Consider the following 24,961-nt stretch of genomic DNA (forward strand, 5'->3'; position numbering starts at 1 on the left):
TATTTATCGTAAAATTTAATTTGTTACTGTCTACAGTATTAAGAAATATCTTGGATCACAGTATAACGTAATAAAAATAAAATTTATATACAAAAAATATACATTAACATTTTACGATCATTTTTCATAACAAAAATTCATTCATACATTCTATTTTTGTTTAATTATTTTTATAGTCATTATAGCGGAAATAACACATCGTAATTCCATTCTAGTAAAGCGTGTTATTAACACGAAAAATATGAATGATATCGTAAAATGTTACTATTCATTTGTACTACAAATTTCTATAACCGATGATTTTCGTTCTCCATATTTTTGGTGTTTTTCACTAAAGATGTAATCGTTGGTAAATGGATTTCGTCCCCTGTGAAAACAACATTATCATGACCGGTCAAATTCTTTGGAGGATCTTGTGGTTTTTTCGGTCCTTCCATGAGGAACGTCGTAAACAGGAACAATAAAGAACCTAAACAATCGTATCAAGTGTTAAAAGAAGTATAACTTACATAGCATCAGAACTAACATTTTATTATATTATTCTGTTTTTTTATTATAAAAAAATTGGTATTGGAAAAAGGGATTTACTTGACAACAAGTATGAGATAATATAAAAGTCCTTATACAATTAATATACTCGGATATTAATAATAATACTACGAGATATATGATAAAAATAATTAGACTTATTATTAATTAGTAGTATGGTTATAAATTTTCACTCGCTAGTCGATCTCTCGAATGATATGCTTGACGTCCTTTAAAGACATGTTGCAATATCGAGAAATGTCGCCAGTGGAGTGCACGCCAGGTAAAATTTATTAAGAAATACTTATGAAACAATATGAAGTACATAACCGACTGTCTATTTTAGCAATACTCTCAATCTAAACAGATTGAGAAAAGTTCGAATCTAAGTCGTAATGTTTATAAAGCAATTTATAGACCAATATTGACTTACAGAACAAATAGATAAAAAATTACATTGCAAGCTACTGGGATGAAATATCGTGTGTGATAGGTATTGGAGCAAAGGATAACAAATGGCCAAATATGTCCACCCATTGAGTTCCTTGAGCAAAGACAGAAGAGTCGGTGCGGGTCATTTACAAAAAATGGAAGATTCAAGACCAGTGGAGAGCGTATGATGCGCAAATGTAGGCAAAAATAAAAAAAAGGAAGACCTGAAGCGACTTGGGATGAAACAATTGGTACTTTACTGATGTACAATATGGAGAGAAGTTTATTAACCAAATTTTACCAGCTCTTTTGACATACAGTAAAGCAAAAAGTCAAGAAACAATTTTTTTATAAAAAATTCATTAACCGAAGTTAATGATTCGGTGGAAATAACAAAAACTGAATCAATTTCGTCAGAAAGTAAGTTTCCCAGAAAAGAAGCCTACACCTTCAGAAAAATATTTATCTTCAACAAGTACAGCAATGTTTTAGCCATCACCACATTCAGACAATGGTCGATACTCAGGATACTTTAGTAAAACTCCGCTGCCTGTGACAGACGTCTTCAAGTTTTCGTTGTTGTCGTTGTTTCACCGTAAGAGAATAATTTCTTGAGGTGCAGAAGACCTGAAAATCGTTGGGTGTGTGTGGAGTGGATTCCGTCAAAACAGCTGAGCAGGAATTTTTTTAATAGCAATTTCTTCAGTGTTTCACAATCCCGGCTATCGTTTGTTGTTCAACCACATGAGTAGAATATCCTTCATGTTTCCTAACACCATACTATGCCGTTGATGCTGTTTAGTCGAAGAAGTCGCCCTTATCATAATACCGTTATAGACATGCCAATAGTTCTCCTAAACGTTAGTTTTTGTATGTTCGGGCTTTTAACAAAAGGTAACCAATGAAAATACTCATAATGCAATAAGTGTGCAATATCTGTGTGAAAAGTTTGTAATCGTGACGTTCTTCATCAAGCACTGCCGTGCAAGCTCCCCTACAGTGCTCTTGATAAGAGAGACTTTGATGACCAGCCTACACACTAGAAGACCAGCTGCAAAGACCTGATAAAATTGACCATGATTTTCAATTGTCGTAGACAAGAAATCCATCGAAGGAGAAGAAATACAAGTAAGAGTAAGAACTCTAATTTCGGATCACTGCTACCATATGGAACCCGTCCGACAGGCACTTGATTGATACGTGATGGATGATGTAAAAAAAAATAGTTATACGAGGATGGTGCCAGAAGTACTTAGCATAATCTACACAATCTATACAACATGTTTCAAGTTTGAGGATGCCACGTTGTTCAGTATTTGTTCGGCAGCCATTAATAGTGAACGTTTTCAGTGAATTTGTAAACATGGAAACAATTGGTTATCGTTATGTGGTACAATACTTTTGTTTGAAAGGCTTTAGCCCAACCAATATAAAAGTAGAGCTACATTCTACTCTGGGTGAGACTATTCCTTCGTTATCAACAGTAAGATGTTGGGTAGCAGATTTTAAACGAGGCCCTACGACCTGCGAAGACCAGCATCGAAGGGGTCGACCAAATGAGATGACGACTTCAAAAATAGACATTTCCAAAATTGCGGTACATCGCATATTAACTGAAAATTTGGACATAAGAAAACTGTGCCCGAAATGGGTGCCGCGTTTGCTCACAATAGAACAAAAACAGATTGTGAAGATATTTCCATCGAGTGTTTGGCAATGTTTCACAAACTATCAACCGCGAGTATTATGCAACGTTTGATTGAAGAAATTAAGCAAAAACGATCGCATTTGGCTAAGAAGAAAATATTGTTCCATCAAGACAATGCACCAGCTTAAACATCCGTGATTTCTTCAATTAACATAGTGAAAAATAAAAGGAGATTACGTTGGAGAATAGATATATTTTCTTCCAAAATTTATTTCTTTGTTGGGGTAGATACTTCTGGGACCATCGTCGTAACTGCATTTAAGCTTTTATATAATATATTTTTTTATTTCAAAAGAGATACATAATAAATATTCCAATTATATATTTATATAATACTTACTAAAAGCATAAGCTCCTACATAGAATATATACAAGCTCTCTCTGTATCCTATTTGTTTCGAAACTGGTTCGACAACAATCGGTAAATTTCCTCCAATGTTGTTCATCACAAACAAAAATACTCCCACTGTTGTAGACCTGACATGCAACGGTACGATTTCCACTACCATAGCGAAAAGAATCCCGAACCACATTTCAGCTAAAACCGAATAACAAAAAATTAATAAACTTGTTTGGGGAGTATATAAATAATTTACCGAAGAAATAGGAGATTCCCAAGGTGATCATAGCTCCTACGGGAGAACAATAAACACTTCCAAATGCGAAAGGTGTCGCTGCTATCTGGCTAACAGCTAAAATAACACATCTAGATCTAATACCCATTTTAGCCACAAATTTATCTGAAATAACTCCTCCCGCAACTACTCCAATTGAACCAATAACTATAGTTACAGCAAACAACCACCAACCTACAAAAAATATATTCACATTTTATTATGGGTTACTTAAGAGCTTATCGTATCGCTTATCGGCAGCTAGTGCACATACGCTGCAGTTCTCATAGAGAAGATAAATATCCACGAAACAGCAGATTTGATTACTGGATTTCGGTGGTGTTATTTTAAATGTTGCAAAAGATCGATTACAGTTTCAAGAGTATTTAATAAGTACACCAATTTTCTAGTCCAAAAACTCACTTCTTCATGTTCCTATTAACCGCCACTTCATAAAGAGTGATAACGAACTGAACCCTTATTTAAATGATGATGGTAACAGGCCCTTGATTGACTTCTAGTTACGCCACGTAATCGACTCGCACAGTTGAGTTTTTTCTTCTTCTTTATCCATAATCTCCATTTGACTATCATCATAGTTATTTTGATTTTGGAAATACGGTTGTCAATAGGTCAGATGATGTGACGTTAAACCATTTTCGCAGGCTGCTAAACCGAGATATTCTTCTTTTTCCAATATTTTTGCTTCAATTTATACCTAATTTACGAGGTGTACAATTTCATATTTTGGACCTCTCTGGATGTGGACAAAATACTGATAATTTTTTTCCACTCCCTCTCTCTCTACGTCTTCCTTATTCTTCTAAGATTATCAACTTGTCCATAATATTCGCTACATCGTACGGTAGGCCCACATCTCGAAAAGCTCTAATTTTCTTTCATAATATGCTTTGAGGGTTTAAGCTTCTACACTTTATATGAAGACTGAGAATAACATAGCACTTGAGCATCCATAGTCTCAGATTCAAGCTCAGGTCGCAGCTACAGAGAAGTTTCTGAATCCTTATAAACGATGCAAGGAATTTCTGAATTGGAAATCTCATCTCTGAACAATAATCCACAGAGCAGTAAACCCTTGTACCCATGTTGTCATATTCTTTCTTGTCTTTCGCATTTCACATACAGTTGTTCCTTGGGCGCTTTCGATTTGGTGACAATCATATATTTGATCTGAGTAGACGTTGAAAAGAAGTGAAGAAAGAGCACACTCCTATCTTACTCCTTCGACTGGAGTTGTCAGTTTTGACTGAATGCTAACAGAAGCAGGTAGTTCGATTATTATTTGTGTATCCCTTGAACCAAGGTTCGTTCCAGGACTTCAATTAATCGTTTTTGTTTTACTTTATCAAATGTCTTAATATAATGAATAAAACAAACATTCAAATCAAAGGTTATTGTAAATACAAAAAATGAACTTACCCAAATCGTAGTCTGGAAAGTAAGTTTGATAATACAAATCGCAATTGTAAGCCACGCACATTCCACCACAATGTCTAATGGAAGCGGCCAAACACAACAGAATTATTTTGGGATCTATTATAATGTGCCAAATTGTTATTTTTTTCGCGTCTTCGTCTTGAGAATTATCTTCTCCGATAACAGTACGTTTCGGTTCCTTCAGAGTGAACCAAACGAGAGCAGCAAGAATTAAAGCTACGATCCCGGCACCGTAGTAAGTTATTCTCCAACCTAGACCCCAAGTGTTCATCGGAGGAACGTAACGACCGACAGGAAAAGCAATACCTAGTTATAAAAATATTTTATTATAACTCATATTCTGACCCTCAGCATTACTCAGAACTTCATCTACATAATTGGTCGATAAAAAAGCAATTCCAAGTTTTACTGAGGGATCAATCAATATAAAACAAAATATTATACAAATTAAATGGTCAGTGTGGCAATCTATAGGGAATTACTTAAAAAAAATCAGCTATATAACTGATTGATACAAAAGCTGATTGGGCCTATTTAAAGTGCCAAATCCAGCTAAAAGTTGTATTGATGTGTGAATGAATAACTATTAAAACATTGAAAAAACCAAATACATGTTGTTGCAATCAACAAAAGTACTTCAGCTACATAACTGGTTGGTACAAGTGCCACGAAATATGCAAAAACCGAGATAAAGGTGTTTTTGATGAATCAATAGATAACAAACAGAACATTGGCAAAACCAAATGGTCAGTGAGTGAATGTACAGGGCATTACTTATGAAGAACTTCAGCTAGATAATGGTTGATGAAATAGTTGATTTGAGCTGTTTAAAGTGCCACGGAAGATGTAGAAACCAAGATAAAGGGTTTTATTCATGAATCAATAAATGACAAAGAAAACAATGACAAAACTAAATGGTCAGTGAGTGAATCTACAGGATATTACTTATAAAGAACTTCAGCTAGATAATGGTTGATGCAATAGTTGATTTGAACTGTTTAAAGTGTCATGGAAGATACAGAAATCGAGATAAAGATTTGATTGATGAATCGATAAATAGCAAACAGAACATTGACCAAACCAAATGGTCATTGAGCCAATTTACAGGGTATTACTTAAGAAGAACTTCAGCTTCATAACTGGTTTAAGCAAAACCGAGCTAAAGGTTTGATTGATGAATCAATAAATAACAAACAAAACATCGACAAAACCAAATGGTCAGTGAGTCAATCTAGAGGGTATTACTTAAGAAGAACTTTAGCTACATAATAGTTTATCCAAAAGTTGATTTGATTTGTTTAAAGTGCCACGGAAGATGCAGAAACCCATCTGAAGATTATATTGAGAAATTAATCAAGATATTGCAAATAAAATTCTCCAGTTAAACGCTGCAGTTGAAGATGTTAACAATGATAATAATAATACAAGTACATTTAAATTTACAATATAAACATAAATATATTATTTCTAGATATAATAACTTCTGAGATCCACATTTAATATTTCAATAGTTTTTTTTTATTTGCATTAGGTAAATAAATGAAATATCTGAATTTATTTCATATATGTGAACAGAAATAGTATGAACTACTGAAACTGCCGTTTTTTATAATGTTTGTGTTTAATTTGTTCTACTTTCACAAACACTCTCGATAGAAGTAGAATACGCCAAGACGCCATCCTAAATATAACACTTTTGTATTGGTTTAAAAAAATCCATGTAAAATATATTGAATCTTACCGTATCCTCCGTATATTCCCCAATTAAAAACTGACATGACCAGAGCTCTTTTATCCTCTGGAAAAATATCTGAAAGTATTCCTGTTGCCAGAGGATTGCATCCAGATTCCCCAGCTGCCATTACCATACGTAAAAGTACCAATTGCCAGAATTCATTAACAGCGCCACTCAAAATTATAGCAACGCCAAAAACCACAGTGCAAATCGCTAACATTCTCACTCTAAAATTTATAAAATATAGAGTAGTAAAATTCTTCAATTGAACCAATTAACAAAAAAGTTTTCTTAGTAAATAGAGATGAGAATATCAAAACAACAAAAATTTAGTGTGACACCTTATGGTCAGTATACAAGTCGGAATGAATTCGATAGTTCAAATACTTGTTTTCTTGAAAAATGATCAGATTCATTTGGATTTGTATTGAATTTATGTACCACATTCGATTAGAAATTTAAGGTATGACGAAACTGAAAAATGAACCAAAATGTACAAATCCATTATTACAAATTTTCAATTCATCATACACTAAACATACCTGTTGAATTTATCAGCTAAATAACCCATAATAACCCCAACTATAGTGAAAACGGCTATAAAACTGGGTCCAGCTAAAATTTGGTAATCTAAACCCAATCCGTTGTAAGTCCATTCGCAGTATCTGTAATAAAAAAATCGGAATACTCTTCATTTTTTTTCATTTATTTTTTCTTTAAAAAGAAAACAACAAACTTTTTGGTATATGATAACTTTTGGTATATGATAGCCAACGTTTCGAAATAAATAATGTTATGAAACGTTCATCTCCAATGACCGAACAAAATCAATCCAAGCCTTACTACCCCATATGAAATCATCTTAAATATAATTAGAATACCCGATGCTTCAATAATAATTGTTTTAAATGATAAGATGGACCAGAACTACATGAAGAGGTCATATAACAAACTGATCCATCATCGCGTAGCCGGTATTTTGTTTTATCGACAAAAAGCTCTACATTCATTTCGGAGTTGAACCAAGATGACTCCTTTACCATCTCTTCTGCATAATTTGTGAAATAAATTAACAGATACTTGAGTGAGGTTGTTATTGACTAACAGAGAAAACTACTTTCTCAGTTTACTTTGGAGACTTTATGGAAATGACTCGCACTGATTTGGAGAACCTCATAAATGTAATCGGAGCAAAGGTTTGCAAGCAGAACATAAATTTCTGTAAAGAATTCTGTAAAGAACAGTAATATTGAGATTCTACCAGTAACAGCTGTCAAAGTTTGATGTATTTATGTGAAGTATCTAAATATTAAATTTCTATAATTGTGTCCGAGGTATGTACACCTTTTTTTCTAGTTTAGTCAAATTTTACGAGTAACTGGATAGGTATAAATACTAGACTGAATATTTTTACTGTAGATACCTAATCCGATACAGAGAAAAAACAAAGACGTGTTGAAACCTAAACCTGGTCGTGTGGAAACCTTTTGAAGTTACCGTCATCGAAAGCATATGTATGCAGATGTGTTAAGATCGAGTTATTATGACAGTCTAATTTGTGGAACTTCTTGTTTTTCGAAAGTTTAAGGGGTATTGGAATCATATTCATAGCTCACCTCTATGTCGACTAGAAAAATTTACTCACCAATCCCCCAGTATTAAAATTTTTGTATCCTAAAAAGAAAATTGTCCTCTTTGCTTCCAAAGATGGTTCTGATACATGCTTGTTGTTTGTTACCTTACTGTTACTAAACAAAAGTTTTCTCAAATAAGGAAAGAAAAATTTTGTTTAATCTCCAGAAGCTTTACTTATTTATTTATCCTTCAGATACCAAAGTTCAGTATACGAGGTGTGGCTACTAAATAACAAGACAGGTGATACAAAAATTTTATTTTGATATTATGTATTATCAACTTACTCTCCTCTATCCCTACATCGCTCCATGCGAATACATATTATATTGTTCAAAACAGTATAGGGAGTCTTTTCCTGTCAGTTCCTTTAGGACACAGCTGCAACAGACTCAATTTTTTTCCTTTTGATGTAAATTTGATTCGTCACAAGTTAATACCTATTCTAATTTCATTCAAAGTGTCAATACAAATATTTTTACGGGGTTTCTTGTTGTTTAAATGATTTTATGATAAAATCATCATGTAAAATTTGCCGCACACATTCTTTGTCAATTCCTATAGATTCGGCAATATCACGAATACTTAGCTAACGGTCGAACATCTTGAATACGCTCAAAAATACGTGTATACGATTAACATTCATTGTCATAAACTTGTTTCAATAAATTATAATGCATGCGTACTTTTTCTATAGCAGCGCTAGTCTCGTTACTTAATAACCACTCCGCGTAAAATCGAAAAATCGAAAAGCAAAAATACATCTCAGATAAGTTTTCCAGAGCATTTATAAATGGTAAAAACCACAAATTACAATCAAAATTAGAGCATGCCATCATCAGTAAATTACGAACGTAATTTAAGGCTGAAAAAACAAAAACTCGAGCGAGAATATTTTACTTACCAGCATCAGATACTGAGTCTTGTAAGACATATGAAAAGTACTGACTAGTACGAGCTCATATAAAGTTTCTGCAGAGTTTTGAAACCAACTAATGTTAAGAAGCACCGAATACATTGAACTATCGTGTAAATGAATCTAAATTCTATTTATCGAAGAAAAATAGTAAACCAAAAAATAAAAAGCTGCATGGGAGGGACGAGCACTGGATCGCTGCTGAATCCGGTAGATCAGGTATAATACAGGTACGGTATCGAATTATCGTTCCGCACTGAGAATGTTTATATTTTTCTGTTGTGCAATTTTCTTAAACTTGTCTGACACGGACAAGTTGTTGACATTAGCTATACTCCGCCTAAGAAGAGAACTAGAAATAATCATTTTAACGCTAGTGTAAAAAAATGAATCAAATGATGTCATTTCCAAAAAGGCAAATATTTCATTCTTAAAGTGTCTATCCAATATAAAATGAGTTACCTACAGAGTATAAAGTTCTGAGAGTTAACGAAGATAAGGACTTGGCAAATTTTAAAAGAACAACATTTCATAATTTATTAGAAGAAATAGGATTTCAGTACAAAACTTGAGAAAAAAAAACAGTTTATTATTAGAAAAATTAGAAATAATTGTGTGAAGGCGAGAAATTAAGAAACTTCGTGAACAAACTAGAAAAATTTACTACCTGGATGAAACATGGGTAAAGGCTGGGCATACTAAGCATAAAGTTTAGGTGGACTCTTCCATACAATCCTTAAGGCAAGCATTCTTGGATAAACTTTCCACCAGGTTAAAACAACCAGGTATATAATGTACCAAAAAAACTATTTTACAAGTGTTTATTTACGTGTCAACCATCTGTTTATGTATGTGTGTAATCAAATCCAAGAAGTTGATTTTGATGGACTTCTAGCACTATATCTTCTCTTTTTATTTGATTAAAGACTATCTCCAAAACTATAAAACATCAATGAATTTACTCATCTTCTTTTAGTAATTTCTCACTCAATTGTCTATTGTCTAAATCTAAATATCAAGTTATTTGAGATTATTCTAAAGCCACATTTTGAGTCCTCTAAAATGTCATTTAATTAAAAGCTAAATAAGATAATTTTTATAATTATAAATTTTATTGTAGAAAAATAAAAAAGACTGATAATTTCATAAATTTTCATAATTTATAGTATTAATCTGCTATATGAAAGTGCAAATTAATTCTTAAAAGCGGAGTGCGGCTTGTTACACGCCCGGCTTTGTTGTTTTAAACCCTGATCACGTGTATTATGCGTGAATATGTTTTGATTTACTATTTTTCTTCGATAGACAAACTTGCCTATATTGACTATTGGTGAGTGAATCCTTGAAAATCTGCTATTCGTTTTTTTGTTATAACTTATGTAGCGTTATTTCGCTTTCAAATTTAACTGTGTAGTTCGTTAATATTAAATGTACCTAGATTTGTAAGTGAAATGTCGTCAATGCTTTACTAAACGATCCTGGGTAGATTTACTTAGCTATTTACTACTTACTCAATAAAAACTGAAAGGTTTTTAAAACAAAAATTTTCTAAAGAATCAGTAATTTGCAATGCGTTATCAATAAATTAATAGCTAAAAAATAGAATTTGTTCATTCATTTAATTCGAATAATCGAGAACAATCGAATTATCGATAGTTTTGTTTGAAGAAATCTGCTTGAACGGACTAAATAAGAGATTTTTTCGTCTTTGTAGACGAACTACTATAACGATTAATTAAATTTAATTAATTTTTGTTTTTTTTTTCATATCATTTAATTGTGCTATTTTGACAAATTTATGTTGATATCTCATTGTGTACACCATGACCTACTCTGAAAAAAATACGTCTGTAATTTAATATTGGGTAACTGTGATATGTCATACGGGTACGGCTATTTATGTTTATGTTGGTCGTTTCAATAACTGTACAGCTTATCAGAAAATTGATAACCGTAACGATATCGGTTAGAATCCAGCGGCGGCTTAAGGACAAAATATCTCCTGAATCAATTCTCGGATTGGTGTACCAAAAAACCCAATTCAGCGTTTTCAACTGTATCAATACCTGAAGCGTAAGACTTCGTGATTTCTACTCAATGTTTTGGGAAGAACGAACGGGATCCGCAGAGTTCAAAGTATACATGGACTATGTGCTAGTTTAAACATTTTTATTAACCACATGGTAGTAAACGGTATCATTTGATACAACTGATTTGTGTAATCATTAGCTGCTTTCCATTTGCTTTCACATGAACTAAGTCACTCAATTATATGAGTATCTTATACTCAGATAATGACGTCACTGCTCAGTAAATGAAAGGAACGCGCAATTAAGTTAATATTGGTGATCCAACCGTTTTTTACTCGCAGTAAAAGAAACGACATAACTGAAATAATATTATTTTGAACATTCTATTTACGTCAATGACTGTTTGCAATCATTTATTATTGTGTACTTTCTTGCTTATTTTGATGACGAGATCTCACAATGTGATGTCCTCAACCTCACTAAAGCACACGATCTCAAGCTTGTGCAGATTGCTGGTAAAAACTCAGTTAGGTCTCCCTTGTGAGACTGAAAAGGAACGTGTATTGAACTGAGTTAATCTGAGTTTTGATGTAATTGGAAAGCAGCTAATAATATACAATTTTAAGTAGCTAACTGAAAACGGAAGAATAATGTCGTGAAGTAAAGGTATTTGAGGTTATATTCCATTTTTCAATAGTCTTACCTTGTTCCATTTAACGTCAGCGAAGCACAAGTGTCCGAGTCGTTGGCACTGGAACATTGTACGGGCAGTTCGCTAAGATATACATCTGTCAAATTAAGTTGACATGCGATGTCACCAAAATGTAAATCTTGAGCTATAGCTTTACTTGTAACACCTATTAGATAGTGACCCAATTCCCCACATATATATCCAATAGATACAATCGCCAAAACGTAGGTGGGGTAAAAAGAGGTTAGTTTTTTAGATAATTCCAACATTTTTAAAGGGTGTGCTTAATATCTGTAACAAAAATATCGATTGGTTTTTTCAAATTAAAAGTTAATGATCAGAAAGTTTAAACATGATTTTCGGAGATTTCCCGCATGACAGGGTTTGCCAACAAATTCTAGTATTAGAAAGCTTAAAAATAGTTTTTGAAATTTTATTATTTTCTTTGGGGTCATTTTTGTCCTAGATTAGCTATATATTGAGATCATTCGTTTCAAATTATTTACTTTTTTACATCTTTTTGGGGTCATTCTTGACGATTCTTCTTGACTATTTATCGAGGTCATTCATGAGAAATTATTCTCTATTTTGACGGGAGTTTCCACCAAACTCTAGGATTAGAGAGCTTAAGCATGATTTTTAATAGTTTTCCACCTTTTTGGGGTCATTTTTGCCCTAAATTCTTTCTGGACTACTTATCGATCTGTTTCAAATAATTTTCTTTTTTTAAAGGGATTTCCTCCAAACTCTAGGATTAGAAAGCTTAAGCGTGATTTTTGGAATATTTCCTCTTTTTTCGAGGTTCATTTTTGTCCTTAATATGCTTTTTGACTACTTATTGAAGTCATACGTTTCAAATTATTGTTTTTTTTTCACAGGGTTTACCACCAAATTCTAGGATTAGAGAGCTTAAGCATGATTTTGTAAGATTTCCTTTTTTGGGGTTCATTTTTGTCTTAAATTGCTTTTTGACTACTTATTCAAGTCATATGTTTCAAATTATTGTTTTTTTGACAGGGTTTACCACCAAACTCTAGGATTAGAAAGCTTAAGCATGATTTTCGGATGTTTAACATCCTTTTGGGACCATTTTGTCCTAAATACATTCTTGATCATTTATCGAGGTTACTTGTAGTAAATCATTTTCTTTTTTGGGGATGTTGAGGGCATTCAAAACGTTGGTCTGTTTGTTAAATTTTTGTATTTATTCCTAATTTAGTTTCATCGATACAGCATAAAGCAATTGCGTGTTGCTGACGATAACCAGTAGATTTTTATTAAATAAATGAAATTTGTAATGTCTACAAAACATGTTACGAAACTTGAGAATATAATTAACTACAGACTTTTCAGAAGGGGGCTTCGAAACATATTGTTCCCCATAGATTCTATATTTTGAATATGGATGAAATAATTGTATATTTCTTCGAGAAATAAGATAAGTAATATAGATTTTCTGCGTTATGTACGCAACTTTCGGTGAATGGTGACATTCACAAAATTTCATGGTAATGTTGATTGAATAATTAATGGAAATATGTACATTGTCATGAAAAATACGATCAATAATAAAATAATAAAAGTAGTTTAGTCTCAAGGTTACATAATTTCAAGTTTTGCGTAAATCGGGTGTGGCTATAGCGGATACATTACACAGGTAGTACGAACGGAGCTCTAAAATTTAATATCGTTATCAATCAACTCACATTGAAACATCAGATATATAACGCGGATAAATTTTTGTATAACTTAACCCGTATCACAAGATGCGTCCAACGTTTGCGTTAAAATTACTGTTCCAACCTAGTGCTGATCATTGGAAGGAAGGCTGGATACAGTGCTGCAACTACACGATACGTCCAACGGTTGCACCATTATTCAAATACCAACGTTGTCTAAATTTACTCAAAGAAATGAAAATCTAGCAAAAATTAATGAACTGGTTTTTCATACAATACACCATTCACACATAATACGACAAGAAGCGTGTGTAATTGTGCAACAAGTGTTGGTTCTAACTTCTAAAACCAACTTTCTATGGCCAAAGTGGGAAGCAAAACAATCGTCGAATGACATATGCACTACGACCCCACGATGAGTCCAATATCATACCAGCATCCAACGTTGGAAGCATTGGACGCATCGTGTGGTACAGGCTTTATCCCAATGCAAATATACGTACAAAAAACGTCCTAATTAAGTGAATAATGAATATCGATTCTTTTTTCTAATATTTCATGACTCTTTAACATTTTGTAACGAAAATGGATGACTTTAAAAGTAAGTAAAATTATCTTTTCATACGAATCCTCAAATTCTGCACAAAAGATACAAATTTTAGTTTTTGTTGTGTTCAAAACATCATTTTTAAATGGTCTTTGTACTTAGTATTCATATTATTAAAATCAAGTGTAAATGTGCAGTATTCACTTTAATAAATGTAAAAAATGGCCTCCATATCCAGCGAAAAATTGCGTCACTCCCAACGGGCAGTGTAGTGGTTGCCTTGTTGTGATACAACAACTAATTGTGCGCACTCTATTAGCCCTTTTCCGAAGTCTATCCAGTACTACGCGATAGAATATTTTATTCACGGTTTATCCAATTGGAACGATCTGCTGCGGCTGCTAGAGATGCATATAAGCATTTACTGCTTGCTCATGCAACCTTTTTTTTATTGATCATTGATCATTTGTTGTCTCTGCAATTAAGCAACTTATGATTAGTTTGTATCCGTTCCAGATAGTTTTGCGATTGACATTCGATGTTGATTTTACTTTTTTGCAAGGTTTTTCAGAACAATTTTTGCACAGAGATTTCACATCTCAAGTTAAATGCGCCTTAAATAGTAACCGATTTCGTGGTTATTATTTAATACGTCTGGTGTAACTAAAGTCGTTAAACGACTATCTTGGTTGATAAGGACACATACTCGTACTTTGTCTTCTACACAGTCCTCTTGAAATATATTATGCCAGAAGAACACTTGTGCATGGCTCAAAGAAGTTCATCAACATATACTTAATTCTCTACCATACGTTGCAGTCGCCCAATATCTCAATTTCGTATAAAACACATACAAAACACAGAAGTGGGAGAGAATTTATGATCGCACGTTGCTGAAAAAAAAATGTATTTATGAAGCAGGGTTATTACATTAAGCTGTGGAAATTTCGTTGTTCCAGGATTACCACGAGCGTGGCAAAAAAATCCAAGAAACAAGAAAAAACCAAGAAAGCAAAAATCAGTAAGATCTGGACACCTGGCTAGCCAATAAATAAATCCATTAAGGCTGCTTCTAATACAACATTGTCGGTACAAACTGATAACTCTGAAATAAATAATAGGACTAGGACAGTTTGGCAATTCCTACGAGTGAAAAATAGTTACTTTACTCACGAGTTTCATACATATTTTTTCTAAGTCCGTAGGAAAAATTCGACAAAGGTTTTATCAATTTATTTTGTGATTGTAATATTAAAAGTACAATTGCAAGCATTATTAATTTGAAGTGAGGAGAAGTTGTTTTAAGTCGAGCTAGTTCTTCCCGTTAAAAATTTCACTGCGGATTCCATTTTGTTTTTTATTCAGTCGTCCACTTAAGCCTCCGCAACTGTGTTGGATTTCCACCCACCGTGCTTCCTAGAGACGCCGAAGATCTTCGAAATGTATGACTAGTGTAGTTTTTTGGATTAGGTAAATTCAAATATGTCGCGATAAGCAGAGGAATATTTGAGAAGGTATCAATACCTACAGCTTGGGTTTTTCATTTTCCATTTCTATACTACAAAATGAAATGATCTATTTTTACATTTGTGGGTCGTTGATTTTTATATTTTTTATGAATGTATGAAAATATGCAATGAGTTTCAAGTATTTACTGATGTCCACGCCGATATTTACCATTAGGCTGCCTTTCAGTTTTGAATAAGTCGACCAAAGTGTTGAAGACTTCCACATTTTGGATTTGGTTTCAAAGTCAGCTAGTAACACTCTTTCGGTGAAGCTGTTTATGCCTTTTTTAGTACGCCACTTCATAAAAGAATTATATACCTTCAAATACTGATCCCTGGATTTCCCATAGTCGCTGCAGTTGCCGATTCAACAACATCTTCTAGTGTGCAGTTTAAACTTTCTTCACTATTACTCTCCATCACTAATAATAATACTACACTCCTTTTAATTAGATACAAAACGGATTTTCTTGAATGAATATCAAGGCACTTTTTTTAACGCAAAAACATGAAAAAATGAACAGCTACGTAAAGAACGAATAATGCAGGAGGGACTGAGAAAAATATGATTTATCAAGGAATACCTGCAAAATAATAAAATTGAAAACTGGAATAAAGAAGGATTTCTCTATTTAGAATAACAAACTTGTAATAAATATGTTATTTCGACAGTCTTCCATCTATCTGCTTTTCCTGTAGATAATTTAAATGAATTTTAATAATAGCCATTATCTGTAGTATGACCCTGATATGTCAAGCATAAATGAAAGTGACATACTTAAATTCGATAATTTACCAATTCGTATACATATTACAAGATACAATTAAAATTATATGAATAAAATATATTTTTTATTACATTTTTTTTAGAAATATTCTACGCATAAAGTTGAAAAAACATGGCCTGAAGAAAGACTGAACCTTGGAGACGACAGATGGTTAATGGCGGATATGAAGAATGATTATTAAATTCGATTGAAAAAATTCACTACTTTATCTACTATCTCCTGCAGGTAGGAATTAAATTCTGGGAAGGGCGAATTGGATACTTCCAGAAAACATTTTCTGTGTAAACGGATGGACAAGAAAATGGCATTTTATTATAATAGGATGAAATAATTGTAATGATTATTTCGTTTCGATTAGCATGCGTGTATTTTGATACGTATGTCACATATAATGATGTAATTGTGTCATTAGGAAGGTTATTGTTACTTCAGTTAATTAAATACCATATTATCATATTATCAACAATTGTATATAATTGAAAAAAAAAAACGTATATTAGGGATATTATTTTATAAATAAGTAAGGTCAGGTTTGTTGTACGAGTGATGCTACTTAAGTTTAGAGATATAGCAGCATTGATGTGAGCATGTCAAATCTGAGATTGGCATAATAAAATTATGAGATTTTTAATGGTGATAGTGCGCAGAACGTGTTGAGTGCTATGTGATTTTTTTACAGATACTTGAAACATTCATGCCGATCAACCGACTTTTGGTAATGAAGCACTTTCTCGAGATAGCGTGTTTTGCTGGTTTTCATAATTCAATCGTGGTCGCACGTCGCTACAGGATTAATTTCCTGAAGGTCTCCAAAATCGGCTATTGAGTGAAAAAACATTGATGCTGTGCGAAACTGATATAGGAAGATCGTCTTGTCACATACCATAAGGCCCCTTTCACACCAAACGAATCCGAATCAAGTTGATTCTGATTCGTCATCTCCACTCTTTCACACCAGCTGAATCAACCTGAAGCTATAAAAATCCTTTCATCTTCTTTTTGTTTTCCTTCTTTTAGTTGCTTTTGAGCTATCAGCATGGACGCAGTTGTTTTAAATGCAATAGTGTTTCGTAGGAGGCAACGGCGGAAACAGAAATGTTTAATTCTTCGCCAATTTTCCTCCACACAGAAGATATGAGATTTCTGTTACTGTGATTTTTATCACTGGCATCATAAATCGCACTATTTTCTTTAACATTTAAAATAAATAACTCCACGTCCATCTCGTATGGTTGTTGATTCAAGACTGACCGGACGAGGAATCTGACAGGTTGAATCAAGTGCGACCTCGAATCAAACCTGATTGAACCAGATTCGTCCGGTCTGAAGGCGGGAAAAGAGTCCCTTCACATTTAAACGGAGCGCTCGAAGCCGAATCTTGGTCAATCAGATTCAACTTGATTCGGAGTGATTCTGATTGATTCGGATGCGTTTGGTGTGAAAGGGGCCTTATGGTATGTGACAAGACGATCTTCCTATATCAGTTTATGCACAGCATCAATATTTTCTCACACAATAGCCGATAACTGGACATGTTCCAGCTTTCCATTAGAGCAACTAGGAACAGACAATTTTGAATAATAGATCAGTATTATTTTGCTAGAAGGTAAATCATTTTCCACCGCTACAATGCAAGCTCTCACACAGCAATTAAAAAAAACGTTTTCGAACAGTCAAAACATTGAATTGATGAGTGATTTGCCGTACAGTCTTTGTTTGGTACTCAATGATTTCTTATTATTCCACGTTTTCCAACACCTAAAGAAGCGGCTGATGCCTTCAAATCACAAGTTTTGGAGGAACCTCAATCGGAATTCATAAAATGCTTCGACAATTGTTTTAAACGCATGCAAAATGTACCTTATGGTGAATAGTATGCAAAACAAAGCCTTATCCAATATAAATATTTGTTTTTATTAGTCTACCTCAAAACTTAAGTATCAACCCTTGTATTGATTTACTTTTTAGGAAAAAAAAGGCATTTAGCGAAGCCCACATGGGATTCTAGAATCGATAAAACTAAAAAACAGTGACAAAGTATTGGACTAAATAATTAACATGATGGTCATTGACATACCATTCGAAGTGGTTATCAATTACCGCCGATTATGGGTCAATTGAGATTTTCCTTAAGCTTCAAATGAGTCTCTTTGGTAATCAAGGATAAGCTGGATTAGGTATTTTTTGGAACAAAATGTGAGTTCTTCATACTACTAAAAAAATTACTATAATTCCATCAAAGTTTCTAGCAATACACATATATGCTCAAAAGCAGTTAAAGTGGAAACCCCGCTAAGGAATAAATTTACATTCTCTCTGATAGCTAAGCGGTCTTGAAGGTCCTGAAGGCTATTGAGTGCACATCCAATCAGCGCACAGAAACAAAGTAACCCTAATGGGGTTACCAAGCCATCAGAGTACACAAGGCAATAAGGATGCAGAGAGTATTGCCAAAAGAGGGGCAATTATTCAATATTATGAATCACAGCTCTACTGAGGCTGAGGTGCCTCGAAAGAGTGGAGCTAACATCTTGTAAAATGGGACAAAATACCTCCAACAATATTTCTTTTTTTTAGAGACAGAGCAAAGAGATACAAAGTCATGCACAAAATATCATTTTAAGTATATATACAGAGAGCTTATCCACAAATTCTGTATTCTGTATTGCATACTATTCATATTTTAAACCACAAGTCAAGGAAGTTCTGGTTCCTTCATAGTACCATAACTGTTAATAGCTTTTTCAAAAGTGATCAAGGCATGGATTTGGAAATATGCGAAAACAGGAAGAAATCAGAAATTTGGAGATTACAGGTCTGCAACAATCGATGCGATTTTTTAAATTTTACTAACTGAATTCATAAGATTATTTCATTAAGCAGAGGGGCTAAGAAGAGTTACTTTCATCCTGACTAGACACTGTTCAGTGAAGTTCCATCTGAAAACATAGGAGAAACTGTCGACAGCTGTCATCGTTTCTATAAGGTAACAAAGGAAGCATCCGAGCACCTTCTTCTTAAGTGCGAGGCCGTTTATCGATAAAGGTTACGGTACTCACATTTCAGTTTCTTAAAGCGGCCCCAGGCGGGTAACTCATATTGCAAAGTCGTTGCTACCAGAATGATAAACAGTCCAGGCTATAGAATAGGTCAGTGGGCTAAAGTATTGGCTCTAATTCAGAAGAAACTGAGTTTTGGTTCAATTCTAAAAACTTGCGACTAGTTACCGAATAGTCATTTGGATGATATTTCATTTTAGCGTTAATTCTTTCCTCCTTTTTTTGGTTACGCATCTTACAATCAAAGAGAATTTGAACAAATTGTAATGAGATCCTAAAACTATGTTATTATTTCTATAGTATCAATAGATGTACTATATGCTTGGATCTAGAAAACAAGTACACAATTTCAAGCAGACCATCTCAACCATGAACCACAGATTTGTACTATCTACAGAGCTCTATTCAGGATTGCAGTAGTGCCGAAGGTTTTCCTTTGACTATCCATTCTCTTCACACAATCTCTACAGTCTCACCTTCTATTTCTAACTCATTTCCTACTTCGCAATTTTGTCTTATCATATTGAGCAATTGTTATTTAGGCTCTTAGATTTGGAGATTTTCTACTTAGCTCATGATTCATATTAACTTATTTTAGAAGATAATTTCAGTTAAAAAGCCCGATATCAGAATTATATCTTCTATCTGTTCTTCACTTCTTCTGCTTTTGCTAACACGAGATAGTGAAATAAAACGGGGAGCTTCAATCCAATTTCAGTTTATGTAGAAAATCCTTAATATAGTGTAAATGTGAATGCTACGAGAACTACTTAACAAATCATCATGAAACTTTGTACACATATTCTTGGGGGTATTTTTTAAGAAAGAAAAAAAATTATTTGTCAAAAAATCTCAAAATCTAGCTGTTTCAACGCCATCTAGCAGTCCAGTAATGAAGTTCCAACCCTGAGTACTCTAATACCGTTGCTCTGTATTACCGACGGTCACATCAATATCCAATCCAATTGTTATTTTTTTCTGTAATTTCGTATGCAGTATAAAACTATTAGAATTTTTGAGGTTAGATGTATTTTGTAGTTAGATGCTATTCTTTGTTTTAGATCTTACTCTTTGGTTCTAGTTCTTGCTTTGTTCTTCTTTAAAAATGTCTTGAAAGCGGAAATCTGATCTATCTATTCGTCGCGGGCCGGCTCAGCAAAATTGCACGAAATGAAGAATCTTCTGTTCATGCAGAGCTGAGAAGATAACAGCAAGCAGAGCGACAAAGTGTTTAGAGAGCAGCTGAAACTCCTCCTCAGGCACGAGTTCGTTCAGAAAAACAAGATACGCTGCAGTCAGCTAAAAGAGCGATAGAAACGCCAGTTTCAATATGATCCTTCAATTGAATATCATAATTATCCTTTGATTTTCATTGTATCAATGGATAAAAAATGTTACTATTGCGATGCTATCAAATGGAAAGATGAAACTGTTGGAATTTGCTGTTCCAGCGGTAAAGTTTCACTTCTATTACTTGGTGAACCAGAAGAGTCTTTAAGAACGTTATTTTTAAAACAATAAAGATGAGTCAAAGCAATTTTTAAGCAAAATAAGAAAGTATAACTCTTGCTTTCAAGGCATATATTTTGGAGTTGATAAAGAGATAAGAATGCCCGGATTTTCACCAGCTTTCACTGTACAAGGCTAGATATATCATGGTCTACAAAGTCAGATCTAACTTCGCAGCCTCATGAGATAATTAATCTGAATGATGTAGTTAAATAATGAAAATGTATTTCTTCATGTGAATACGGGAGGAAGAGACTTGCATGTCGACACGAAACTAGCAAAAAGGGGCACAAGAGCTTTATTGGCCAAGAGAATGGAACATTTACTACAATTTTCACCGAGTTTTTATTGTTTTCAAATTCAAAATTTCAAATAACACTTTCTATTGCTTATAGAACAACAAAATTTGTTGGTAATCTGGCTTTGTTGTTCACCTCTATTGAAGTTTGAAAGAAAATTGACAGATGTCGCTCATGGTCAACTATATGTAGCTTGTTGACGTGTCTTAGATTAATACTCTGCATTTATATCTTTTGAAATTGTTAACATTCAATATTATTTATTTTTGTTACAGAGAAATATGTTTAATTTTTGAAAGTTGATAATCCCAGCCAAGCGATAAAATATAGTTATCGTATTGATTGATTTATTTCTATTGTAATGATTTCTAATACTATAATGGCTTAAATGCGAGCGAAGCGGCGGGTAAAAGCTAGTGTTGAAAATATATGAAAATGGAATCCACCCACAAAATGTATCACCTACCATCCGCTTTTTTATATATTCTTGCTATAAATTTGTCAGTTTCAAGGTTCATTCACAAATCAATCTACATACATCCTGTTCATTGATATAACTATTTATTGAAATCATGCTCGTGACTATTATATTATAATTAAAAGTAATTATTTGTCTCCTTTATTTTTTTATTTTCAAATAACAATAGTCGATCGTAAAGAAAATGAGCATTTCCTTTTTACACGCTTAGAATATGAGTTTCAGAAGATTTCCTCTTATTAGTTTATCTAATTATTTGCCTGTATTAGAAAGACTTTTTTGTGATTCAAGCTTACATGCTTCCAATTCTATACTAAATATAGTTGCTACAGAAGGGCTTTTATCAACAAATGCGCATTTCAACCCTTAAATAGACTTTAAAATCATAGTAGATTGACATATTTGGAAGACAAATCTTAAGTACCTCTATTTACTCCCTGATATCAGTCTACTAAAGCCAGACCTTACTACTTGAGTTAATTTAAGTATTTAAGAACATTGTTGCCGGCTCTAACTTCTCTAGTTTCGTAACACTTCAGAAAAATTAACCTGAATAGTATAAAGGGCTTGGACTCTACAGTGTATTGGTGATGATTTTCTATAGTTAGATTATGTAATACCTCTCGATAACCTGTCTGAAAAATACATTTCCTCGAGGTGTGCAAAACAGGCCTTCGTGTTAACAATCATCTCCTCAAATAGTAGTCGCCAAATCTAAAGAATATGAATGATAAAGCAATAGTTCTTATTCTAATTCGACCAATTTAGTCGAGTCGAGGTCGGAGCTGAGATATGTTGCATTATCATGATGAAAGAATACTATTTTCTTCGATGGAGTCTTTTTAGTATTACCCTGTGACTGTTTCGCTTTTCTACAAATACTCGATGTAGATTACACCATTATACCTTTTCAAAACCCCTTTTCGTTCTATAGAGTCTTCACTTTCTTCGGAACACGTTCTACGGCTAAAGTCCACTGGTAAAACTGTTTCTTGGTATCTGGTGTGTATTATATATCATCGACTATCACGAAATGACGCTTAAGCTTCTTCGGATTGCGCTTTAATAGCGTGGTAGCCGTTTTCGGGACACTTGGACGAGGCTCATCAAAAATTAACATTGAAAGTCGTATATACAACTTATATATACAGTCGCTATAACAGACGAAGAGTCAACATGCATAACATACAAACGCTCTTCGATTTATCTATGCAATTTCATTTTCAAAAACAAGAACCGAATATCGATGTGGCTGTTTTTCAATTTTTCTAAAACCCGTCGATGTAATCCAGCTAGAATTTCCGCAGTAGGCGTCAAGTACTTATCGGACTACTTATCCTACTACAATATTTTTATTTGATTCTGCTATTATTGTCATTAAAAATACAAAACCCGTCTCCATAATTAATTAAATCGAACTTGTAGCTTGAACTTAGTATTGTTGTCTCATAATCTAACGATGAATACATCAAATCAAGTTCAAGATCTATTACAGCATCTTTAGAATACAGTTATTATGTAACTCTCGATAGAAAATATTTGCTAGGTCGAGCGACTGCATTAGAAATATTTAAATACAGAGAAGAAAAAATATAAATTTTTATTTTATATGTATATAATGACAAAGCAAAAATTTTAAACACTTAACACGAAAAATTTGAGATTTCTTGAAAGTGACACAGGAAATTTTTTAAATTTAAAGTTTTTTTAGGCAGCTGCAGTTACAAAGTGATTGTAATTTTTCCAGTAAAATAAAATCGCAAAAAAATGTACAAAAACTCTCATTGAAATTTTAGAATCGATTTTACAACTCACAGAAAATCTTAAGTCATAATTCTAATAATAACGCGGGCTTGTCTTGGAGACTATCTCATCACTGTGGAAAAGCTAGAAATAGTTAAACAAAATTTGATTGTACTCCATTAGATTTTGAGACGAAATGGACTCTTACAAGTGAAAGTTAGACAAAAATAATTAAACAATTAATAGAAAAAAAACTGGTGCGGAATAAAGGATAGAATGGAAAAAGATGAACAAGAACATTCAACTTGGTAAGGAAATATTGTAAGATTTAATTAGAATCGACAATAGAGAAAAGCAGGCAATAAAATATAAGGAAGTAATGCATAAAGCAACTAAGAACAAAAAAGAGAAAACATAAGAGGAAATGACGCATCAAAAGATAATAAACATTAGAAGAAACGTCTAAAGCTGAAGAGAAATGAGAAGAAGACTTTATCCAAATTATTATTCACACGTTGGCTTTAGGCAAAAGGGTTAAAAAGTAGGGAGAAGTTTAAAGAAAGAATGGTTGAAGCAACTAATAAAGAAAACGAAAAGCATAAGATAGCAAAAGACAATAAATAATGAAAGAAACTGGAGAAGATAAAAGGAAATGACAAGAGGAAAACTCTATTCAAATTAATGTTAATAATATACCACAGCTTAAGAGAACATTCAGTGATAGAAATCAACCCCTAAAAACTTTCCAAGAACAAGTTATTTTTCAAAAATTCATAAAAATTAGATCGATAAGAAATACTACTTGTTTCAAAATAAAATTTCAAAAATGTTATACTGTAAAAAGTCTTATGTAATCTTAGATTCCTTCTTAATAAATAGGGTTGAAAATTATTGTTTTATAACTAACTCTTAAGGGGTAGGTCGATTTTTCTTATATTTTAGAACAATAAAATTCTATGAAAATCCACCAACCATGGTTAAGTCTAATTACTTACCTAAAAAACACTTCCTTCAGAAAGTTATACAACTAAACACAAAAAATATTAAGGGTCCCTAGGGTAAAGTCACTTCCACACCCCGAAGTCTACTTCACCGCATGACCCGTATGAAAAGTAACGAATGATGGTTGTGACTTCAACTTTTTCTTACATTCACAATATTTTTCAGTCTCCCACTTACTGAAGTAGGCCTAGAAAAGTCCTTGCTATTGAGAATAGCAGAAGGTCATTTTGAATTACAAGATTTAAACAATTCGTTTTGGGTAAGAATTTCAAGCTTCATTTTGTAAATGTATATAATGAGGTGTAAGTGTGTGATCAATGAGCTGCAGATGATTATCTTCTCAAATCAATAAAATATACAAGAAGTTTTGAAAAGTTGCCTTATTTATAGCTCAATTTTAGATGAGCCGCAGTATCATATAAAACGTTTAAAATATATAACTGAATAAATATGTTTTCATGAAAAATAGTGAGTTTAATTGAGAAAAATCTACAAGTACAGCAATGCACGCTTAAATAAAAATTCTTTTCCTATACGTTTTACAAGTAGCGTTCATTTTTGTCTATATCCTGTCATTCCTCCACTTATTTTTTCTAAAAATCCAA

At 33.1% G+C, this 24,961-nt stretch overlaps 1 protein-coding gene across 1 annotated transcript; it reads right to left on the reverse strand.

Annotated features, from left to right (window-relative positions):
• Positions 1-24,534, reverse strand: LOC130442608 (D-xylose transporter). Its single transcript, XM_056776884.1, has 8 exons — positions 24,350-24,534; positions 11,757-12,035; positions 7,018-7,140; positions 6,482-6,702; positions 4,723-5,046; positions 3,265-3,477; positions 3,009-3,206; positions 1-469 (listed from the first exon to the last, which is right to left on the reverse strand). The coding sequence occupies exons 2-8, from the start codon at positions 12,011-12,013 to the stop codon at positions 288-290; spliced, it is 1,518 nt and encodes a 505-aa protein (XP_056632862.1). The 5' UTR covers positions 12,014-12,035; positions 24,350-24,534; the 3' UTR covers positions 1-287.
• Between the last annotated feature and the right edge of the window lie 427 nt (positions 24,535-24,961).

This window comes from Diorhabda sublineata, chromosome 4 (assembly GCF_026230105.1).
Source record: "Diorhabda sublineata isolate icDioSubl1.1 chromosome 4, icDioSubl1.1, whole genome shotgun sequence".
Taxonomy (NCBI): domain Eukaryota; kingdom Metazoa; phylum Arthropoda; class Insecta; order Coleoptera; family Chrysomelidae; genus Diorhabda; species Diorhabda sublineata.